The sequence below is a fragment of the Prunus avium genome, chromosome 7, assembly GCF_965620075.1.
Source record: "Prunus avium chromosome 7, drPruAviu1.hap1.1, whole genome shotgun sequence".
In the NCBI taxonomy this organism is placed as follows: Eukaryota; Viridiplantae; Streptophyta; class Magnoliopsida; order Rosales; family Rosaceae; genus Prunus; species Prunus avium.
Genome location: NC_142290.1, coordinates 29,912,508 through 29,922,443, shown reverse-complemented (window position 1 = coordinate 29,922,443; position 9,936 = coordinate 29,912,508). Strand labels below are relative to the sequence as shown.

Sequence of the window (9,936 nt, the reverse complement as noted above, 5' to 3'; positions counted from 1 at the left end):
TTTAACTTTAATTGGTACCTTCATCTTCCACATATTTTATCAAAAATGTTGTTGGGCATCTTGGTCAGACGCCCCCATTCCACCATCCTCCTCGCATTGTCTTAAAGCTACACCATAATTAGTTTTTCCAATGTATTTCACATTTTGGACTAGAACTAGTATCTACTATCTCCACGCATGTTTTGCCATCATGGCTTTGTTGAAAGCTATAGTGTTAATTATTTCTTACTCAATTAAAAGAAAAAAATTTTGAAAATGGAATGCAAGTTGGAAAATTAAGTAAAAAGAAAAAGAAAATATAAAAGTAAAGTAAAAAGAAATTAATGTAGGCTAAGGGTAGAATAGGAAAGAGAAATACGAAAAAAAAAACAAAATTGATTAAAATGTATTAAAAAAACAAAAGAGAGTGTAAGTGGAGAAAAGGAGAATGAGAAAATCAGCTCCCTAAATTATATAGTACAAACAATATTCCGTTTACATCAAAGCATTTTGCCTGTGCCTATTATACCTGAATTGTAGCCGCTCATGTAGAAAAACCAGGACAAAAGAATACCATAATACACAAAAATGGAGCAACTGTTTTGTTTCCCTCATCCTTGACTAACAGAAAATGCTATCCTATTTCTCTAAGACTTTGAGAATTGTAGAAGTGAAGCTGTTTTATCTCCTTTGGAAGTTGAGGAACTTTATGCCATAGGCAAACACAAAGAAGAAAAGCAGAACCCAGCCAACGTGAGCCGCGGCGACAGCTGGCAGGAAGTCATGCTCAAAACCAAAGTCATCCTTGAGGAACTTCTTCAATGGCATGGTAATACCATATCCAGGTAGCACAAGATCAGCATCTTTGTCACCCACTTGAGAGGTCACAAGGCCATAAAGTGTCCAGGCCACAGGTGAAGCCCAGTAGTACCACCTCCACCAGATAGGAATTTGCTGCAACAGATTGTACAATATAAGCTCTTGTTATGCAAACACAAAATAGAGATTCAAAGTTGCTGTGGAATTTTGAAGTTTAATTTATATGTTCCGTACCGGCCTAGGAATGAGAAAGCCAGAAAACAAGTTCCAGAAACTGAGGAAGAAGGACATAACAATGGCAGCAATCTGGTGGCCTGGAGTTAGTGCAACCACCATCATACCATACATTGTGAAGTAGACGAAGCACATTAGAATGTAGTAGTAGAACCACAGGAATTTGCCTACTTTCCACTCAAATCCAATCATAGAATAGAGGAGAAGAGTGTAAATAAAAGTTTGAATTGCAACATAGATTGTCTCTATGGCCACCTGCAAAACAAGGGAGATAAGTCTTCAATGAAGTAAACAGAATTGAACATATCTACTAAACTCATCAGCTTTACAAAGAAAAAAATTTCTAAACTATTTGCCAATTGTATATGTTACCTGAGCAAATGCATAAGGCAGTTCAGAATACATCCCGGCAGCTCTTTCACGGTAGAAAACTGTTCTTTCGATAGCAACAACAGATTGGACCGCAGAAGCATTGGTGGCTCCAAGGAAAAGCACAGCAGCATACATGGCTCCCAAAAGGTTCATGAGATCTTGCTGTTGGGTTCTGTTATAAGAAAATTTTAATTTAGATCAAATCAGATGCCAATAATATGATTTTGTTAATTATGCAGTTCGAATCGATCAATTGTACAGGATCTTCAAGGGCACATGATGCATTTTCTTCTAACCAAAAAACAATGGAATTAAATGAATTAGACCAAGGAAACCAGAGCTTACGTTTGCTGTCCCTTTTGCCAGAAGATGAGACCAAATAAACAACCAATGACTATTGTCATGAAGAATCGGATGGCATTGTACTGAGGGTTTCTCCAATAAGACCAATGCATTTTCCAGAAAGAGGCTTTGCACTGAATAGAGAAAGGTTGGGAGTATTTGGTTGGGAAGTAGAGATCCTTGGACCCTGGTGCCGCAGTACTAAGCTCTTTGATAAGCTCCTGGTTCCTCCTAAAAGAACGTCGAGAGGAAGAGTGAGAATCATAAAACTAGAAATCCGAGGCTACCTGAGAAAGCAATTATCATTCAGTGAAAAGAAAAAGAAATTCAGGCTTACTGGTAAAGTGAGGAGTTGGCATAAATGTCTGCAAAGTCCACATCAAGTTGAGCCTCAACTGCAGGAGCAGTGACCTCAAGCATCCATGTAGCAGGATTGTAACCATCTTTGATCTTAGTGACCCCTGGGACGGCCTATAGTTGGTTAAAGATATTAGTCCATAGTGCATTAAAATCACTAATGAAGGATGTATACAAAATAAGAACCAAAGGAAAACTCACTTCAAAATATTCTACAAGCTTGTGAGATTGGCGACCGAGAGGTCCAGCATAAATGACTTGTCCTCCACGTTTCATCAGAAGTAACTGTGGCAAGTACAAATCAGGTTGAAAATATGTAAGATGGATTTATAGAGAGAAAAGAGAAAGACATTGAGGTAATAAGAGTCTTGGAAATTGAGTGACACCTCATCGAAAGCTTCGAAAATATCTATACTTGGCTGGTGAATTGTGCAGACGACAGTTCTCCCCGTGTCCACTGTGTTTCTCACAGTACGCATAACGATAGCAGCAGCCCTGGCATCAAGCCCAGATGTTGGTTCATCCATGAAAATGATAGAGGGGTTGGCAACCAGCTCCACAGCTATGGTTAATCTCTTCCTTTGTTCTGTTGAAAGACCATCTATTCCTGGAAGGCCAACTAGAGCATCTCTTATTGGGTTAAGCTCAACCAGTTCCATGACTTCTTCAACAAACATCTGTGTCACCATTAAAAAGGAAAATGATCATACTTGGGATCATTGAAAAATAGGATTTCAAAGAAGATTCTGGTGAGGTCTAGCAAGGGATGATCATAGACCACACAACATACCTTTCGTGTTTGTGTCTTTACATCTGAAGTAAGACGGAGCCAGGCTGAATACAGGAGAGATTCGTAGACAGTAACATGAGGCGAATGAATGTCATTCTGTTCACAATAACCGCTAACACGAGCAAATGTTTCTTGGTTCTTTGGATAACCAGAGATGCTAATGCTCCCTTCAATATAGCCACCAGTCTTTCTTCCCGCTAAGACGTCCATAAGAGTTGTCTTTCCAGCACCACTAACACCTACAAGTGCTGTCAATATGCCTGGTCTAAAAGCACCGCTGACATCTCGTAGCAGTTGAAGGCGATCTTCTTCAACTCCTTGACTCTTCATTTCCTGAAATGAGATACCAGATGTTCACTTCAGCATAAACCCTTTAACTATTTGCATTAAAAGATAATAACTTCCATTGAAAAGGAGACTGTTTCTTAATCGAAAAGGAGTATATAAAACATCAGCAGTGAAATGTTTAAAATGAATGACTTACAGCAGGCATATCCACGTAGTAGTTCACATGGTTAAACGCAAGTGAAAGGGGTTGAAAGGGCAAAACCATTCCTTTCTTTGGTGCATGATCTGAACCACCAACAATTTTTGAATAACTTTTCACTGCCATATCTATATCTGTAATTATTCATGAAAAGGTCAGGCATATAACAATTTCTTTTCAATATTAATTACAAATTATGATGTCCTTTTCCATCAGAATGCTCAAACTTCTGATGGAAAAGAAACGAAAAACTATAGGGGAGAAGACAAATGTGCAAACCTTCACTTGATGTCTTCTTTCTCTTTCCCTCACTTTCATCATCAGCTATGACAGCTTTTGTATCTCCAAGAGCTGATTGATTTCCAAATAAAAAAAAGAGGAGGGTTGTCAAATGTGGAACTTCATTTCCATAAACGAAAAAGAGTAGAATTTGAAATGAGATGAACTTACGGTTCAGAAAAGTCAATGCTGCAATGAAGAAAATGTTGAAAAGAAAAGAAAACCCAAATAGTGCTCCAACACATATCCAATACCAATATTCATCTGTGAAGAATCCTCTAGAATTGAGGAGGACTCTCCCAACTGTAGTTTCATTAATTCTCGGATCTGTATTTGGCTGCGGTCAATAAGAATTATCAATAATTGCTTACATGTTTGAGAATTCAAAGCTAATACACCAAACATATATGCTTGTATGGAATGAACTGAGAAATCTTACTGCACTCCATCTTTTATCGAGAAATTCATTCATGACGATTGCATTCTGTCCATACATCATAGGAGAGATATAGTAGCCCCATAACATCCAAGGCTCAAGGTCGTCTGCAGTCATAAGAAGAAAGATGGCTTGGATTGAATTCATTATATTGAACTACCATGAAAAATCTGAAACTTAGTGAAACGTATTAACAACTTGCTTTAACTACAAGAAGGTGATTAAAGTTAAGATTGATCACATACTTTTGGCAACAATAAATCCTCCCAGCACAAATACCATTAGCAAAGTAAAGGTGCCAAGTGTATTTGCAACAACTTGTGTTCTTCCCAGTGCAGCAATGAACCGAAAGAGTGACAGAGCCATCTGATGTATGCCAAAGAATGCCAAGAACTGTTTGAAAAATCTGGAGCAGTGAAGAGTAAAGATGTGTGAGTAAGTAGAGCTCTAAACACACTAGTTGAAACCATAATCAAACTGAATTCCATAATTTAAATACGGTTTTTTTGGGAGATGCTAGCAGCCGAAATTTATAAGATTTGGAAACTGAAAACGTGAACTTTATTTACCTGCTAGCAGCTGGAGCAAATCCAATGGTGTAATAGGTAAGAATGATCCATATCCCTGATTCCATAAATGATAGGGGGATCCTGAGGACCCAAATAGGCAATCCAAAAGCCCATGCAGGATAAAACAAGAAATCCCTCTGCTTATAGAAAACAGGAAGCCTGAAAACTGTCATTGCCAGTTCAGCCATACCATTAAACATCACATTAATCAGACTGAAAAACAGTGCGCCGAAAAATTTTCCTCCATCTTGTACTGTGCCCACCGGCATTTCTGTCCTAAGGAACACAGTCAGGGCAATCAGTGACATGATTGTTATCTGGGTGGTCTTGAACACGTATACGAAAGAATTGCGCTTCATTAGCAGCCACTCCCTTGAAAAACATGCCTTGAACAATTCCCAGTTTGAAATACCATATTTCTCAGTTACCAGTGCAGCTGGATGAGCTCTGGACTTGTCATAAGGAACTCCAAGATCAGCTGCAAGCTGTTGGCCAGTGTGAAAAGAGCTGAAGGATTCAACAAACTCAGGAACTGCAATATATCTATAAGGTTGGTCCTTCTTAAACCAATATTGTTCTTGGTCCTTCTTGGATGTTACTTCTTGCAAAAAGTCAGCAACTCCTTTCCTTTCAGGGCATTTGAAGCCCATGTATTCAAAGAACTCTAGGACGCTCTCGCACGGGCCTTGGTACACAATCTGACCTTCAGAAAGTAAGATCAGGTCATCAAACAGCTCAAATGTCTCTGGAGCTGGCTGAAGAAGAGAGATGACCATGGTTACATCCATTATGTGAACCAATTGCCTCATGTATCTGCATATCTGAAAGGTGGTGGAACTGTCTAACCCTGTTGAAATTTCATCCATCAAAAGAACCTTTGCTGGTCCTACCAACATCTCCCCTGCATATTGTTCAAGCAAAATCCATTAGACTGGTATGTACAATTATAAATGGACCGAAATTGTATTAAACAAAAATTGATGTACAAAATTAGTAAAAATATGGTCCAAAGAACATACCAGTCGTCACACGCTTTTTCTGGCCGCCAGAAATACCCCTTCTCATATCATCACCAACCATAATATCAGCACAGATATCCAATCCAAGTATCTGTTGAAGATTTTTTTAATTTATTAATTAGTCAGAATTTCCAAATTCATTGGCTTGCTCAAAGATGAAATACATGTATACATAATACCAGCAGAAAAAATGGAGGCAATTACAAACCTTGAGAACATAATCTGTGACCAAACTAGTCTTCTGGCCTGACACTGAGGTGGCTTTCATGAATGCATCAATCTCCGGGTCTGGCTTAATTCCTGCTTCTTTCTCTCTTCTTGAGAGTTCTGCCAACATTTGATATCTACTTCCCACACCCAAACACCGTCCTGAGAAATCTAATGTCTCTCTCACTGTCATTTCTCCATAGTGAAGATCATGTTGACTGATATAAGCACATGTCCTCTTAGGAACAAACTCATTCAACTCATGACCACAGTAGGTGATTTTCCCAGACACCTGTTCATCATTTTCAAGCCACCAGCAAACAAATGGTAAAAGATAAGCCGAACCCAAAATCAAGTTTAGTTGTGCAAACTGATACAGTAAAGAGGAAATTGTAAGAGAGAGAGAGAGAGAGAGAGAGAGAGAGAGAGAGAATTTTACCCTTAGGTCATCATCAAGCTTCCCTGCAAGTGCCAGTAACAAGGTTGTTTTGCCTGCACCTGGAGGACCCAGAAGTAGGGTCATCCTGGAAATTACCAAATCAGTTAACAGTTAACATCATCAAACCAGTAGTAAAGTAAAGGACAAGCCAACACCATACACTTCCACGGAATGAAAGTAAAAATCAAAATCATATGCCCAAATTTGAAAATAGTTTTTTGCATCAACCCCCAAACCCATACACAGCAAACATTCTGTTTCTTTGGCTGTTTGCTCAGTCAAAGTACCATTGACTGCTTGACAGCATCAACCCCATATCCTATCCTAATTGGAAAACAAAAAAAAGACTTATAATTTCATGTACATATACCTGGAGGGTCTCACTATTCCACTAACATCTTTAAGTATCTGGATATTTCTCTTCTTTGATGGAGCAAGCTTAATCAATCCCAGAACACTCTGCAGCCCACAAAACCATTTCAGTAAGAGAACAAAATCAACCCCACAAAAATCTAAACCCAATAAAAAAACAAAACAAGAAGAAGTTTTATCAAGGAAAAGGAATTTATTCAAGAAGAAACTTAAAGAAATTAAACCTCAATAGTGTTCAAGGTAGCATTAAGCAGAGTAGGCAGTGCTCTGCTCCCCACATACACATCTCCTTCGATGGACAATTTCTGGAACCGAACTTCAATCTTCGGAATCTCAATCCCCACCCTACACAACACAAACCACAAAACCCAAAATAAAAAACAAAAAACAAAAACAAAAACAAAAACAAAAAAAAGCAAAAGAATTTCCCTTTTGCAAGAAAAACAAAGACATGGATTTTTAAGACAAAGTCTCAAAGAGTCTCAGACAGACAGACCTATCAGTTCTGTCCCTAAGTCTCCTCAAAAACCTTTCATTGTCATCTTCCACAACCTTCAATATGCTCTCCATCAACTGCTTCTTATCCTGCATTCCCAGCTTGGTCACATCCACCTCATCAGTCACCACTTTGCCATTGTCAAGCACCTGCCTCAGCATCCCTCTTCTCAACCGATCATAAGTCGGCAGCCGCTCGATCGCGGCCCACCGGAGTTCTTCCTCCTCATCCTGCCTCCCGCTCCGGTTGAACACGTCCGGCGGCGCCTGCCACACCTCCCGGAAGCTCGTGGAGGCCCAGCTCCGCTTGCTCCCGGAGGCCCAGCTCCTCCGGCTGCTGGTCGACCGCGCCAGATCATCCCCGGCTAAAGCCGCCGCCATTTCGATCCAGATATTATCACGACTGTCGGTAAAACAACTCCTTTAGCACTCTCAACAATCCCAACTGTTTTCCAAAAACCGCCGCAACAGACAGAAGACAACGGTTTCTAACAACCGCGGCAACAAAAACGGTTTCGATCTAATCCGACACAGACAGCCTGGTTATGTTAATCACTTGAGGTTTCCCCACGGTTTTCTAAAAACGGCCGCCACGAGCAGTTTTAGAGACGCTCTTGACCAGTCGAGAAAGTCGTTGTACGGACTCAACCGCCGGTACTTTGGATGTTATAACAGCATCGCTGGCCATAGGACGTCGTATGTAGCTGTATTGGCGGCCATGACTTGCCGCGTCATAAAAGAGAGAGAGAGAGAGAGAGAGAGAGTGAGTGAGTGAGTGAGTGAGTGAGTGTGGTGCGGGGGGAGATTTTTGGGGAGGCTGATGAGAGAAAATGGACGTGGGCGATATATTAGTAAATTCCATATTTATAGCGGCAGGGCTGCACTTCAGGTTTGAATTTGAGTATTTTATTTATTTATTTTCTTTTTGGTTTCTTTCTCGATAGATTTTTTTTATTTTTTTTGGACACTGCTTCTTCTACAGCTCACTTTTGCTTCACTTTTAATATTAGGTACTCAATCTCATTGCTTTTTTTTTTTTTTTTTTTTATGTTATTTTATACAGTGTATATACGTTTGTGTACCTTTTTTTGACAAGTGGGTGAAGCAAACTAGCAAGATTAAAAACTAAGTAACTTAAACTGCAGTAAAAAGTTGAAGCATGTTAATTCTAAGAAGCCGCAATAATTTAGTGGAATTCGGTTGAATCAAAGGGAAAAAGCCTACTAAAAAATAAGGGATTCGAACTTGAGTGTAAGGAGACGGACTCACTGCCCTAATCAACTAAACAAATCCCCTTATCATAATACTAAGGTTTTTTGTTTTACAAGGTTTTAGAGAATCAAATGAATTTAAAAGTGACTAGATCTAAGATGATATATTATAGAGAATGGAGTGGTTGGTGTGCAAATGTGTTAATAGATCTCACACGCACAAGGATATGTAGACAATTATTTCATAAACTAGAAATAATGTTTTGTACCATCATTAAACTAATCAAAATATTGGTTGTAAATTGCAGTATTGGCAGTGGACGACAACTGAGAGCAAACAGATATTAGGTAATAAAGTAGATGAAATTTGAAAGATAATTACTTAAATGCAAGCAGCCCTTTCTCGAACCTTTTCTTTTGGACGATGTCCGTCCGTATGCAAAGAGATCTCTCTTAGCATCGAAGTTGGTGCTAATATGCAGTCGAAGATCACTGGCTGAAACTTGATCCCATTAATCTTGCTGCTGTTCTCAATGCACCCAACTGTTTGTTTAGGTCACCCATGGCCACGGGGACAAAAAGTTGACAAAAAAAAGTGTACATGTGTAAGAGAGAGATGTTTTTCAAGTCCTAGGCAAACCAGTACCACAAGTATATAAATGTGAACTTAAACAAGCAAGGAAAAAATTTCTTTTCTTCTAGAAACTTTTTATTACATCATAAACATTATATAAACGGATAAGTTGAAGTGTTTAAGCTGGAAAACTGTGGCGGAATGATTTATGTAGCTTTTTGTGTTGTGGGTGATCTAAGATTGGATCGAATCTGCTTGCGTGCCAGATGCTTGTATCTGGATCTTTTAGTTCTAGAAGACCACAGCATATATCTAGCTGGACCTTCTAGAAAGACACAATTATAGAACTTTTTTTAAGGGCAATCAATATATTTAGCATGATTATATCGTCTAATCCGGGTTTTTTATATGGAAAAAAGTAATAATTGTGATTTTTTTAGTACGCGATAAGTATTCATAAATTAGACAGGCACAAAGACTATCAGTTACAAGAATAAAGATAAATACTCACAAATGGGTAATACAAATATGAAAGCATAGTAACTACATATAGGCCACATCAGACCAAAGAAATTTTAGCATAAAAGCCGCATGCCCGAACAAACCAAACATGAATTGCAACGACTAATTCTACCAACTACAACTTTTAAACTCTCACAAATGAAAAAAATTTGTATTAGGTACATTATCCTATTATTTCATAATAAGTACAATTTTCATAGAAAAAAAGAAAGAAAGACGGTAATTAGATAATAAATAAATAATTTGTGTAAGGCACAAAGGAAAATTTGTGTGTGCGTTACTTACCGAACAATATATATTTGTATGTGCATTAATATATAGACACTAACGTTATTATATATTTGTGTCTGCATTAATATATCGCATGTGCCAAACATTTTGAAATCTAAAACAAATTAATGTGTGAGTAGTTAAATTTTGCAATAAATTCCAA

General features: G+C 38.5%; 1 protein-coding gene across 1 annotated transcript; it reads right to left on the bottom strand.

The window, feature by feature from the left end:
• Window positions 1–392: 392 nt before the first annotated feature.
• On the bottom strand, window positions 393–8,041 carry LOC110753544 (pleiotropic drug resistance protein 2-like). The gene is made up of 20 exons (XM_021954465.2): window positions 7,198–8,041; window positions 6,926–7,046; window positions 6,700–6,788; window positions 6,330–6,414; window positions 5,892–6,182; window positions 5,684–5,774; window positions 4,665–5,565; window positions 4,341–4,501; window positions 4,099–4,202; window positions 3,831–3,996; window positions 3,660–3,731; window positions 3,378–3,514; window positions 2,894–3,226; window positions 2,490–2,780; window positions 2,305–2,388; window positions 2,084–2,217; window positions 1,750–1,977; window positions 1,405–1,576; window positions 1,033–1,287; window positions 393–933 (listed from the first exon to the last, which is right to left on the bottom strand). Exons 1-20 carry the CDS (start codon window positions 7,575–7,577, stop codon window positions 661–663), a joined length of 4,368 nt encoding a protein of 1,455 aa, XP_021810157.1. The 5' UTR covers window positions 7,578–8,041; the 3' UTR covers window positions 393–660.
• Window positions 8,042–9,936: the final 1,895 nt, after the last annotated feature.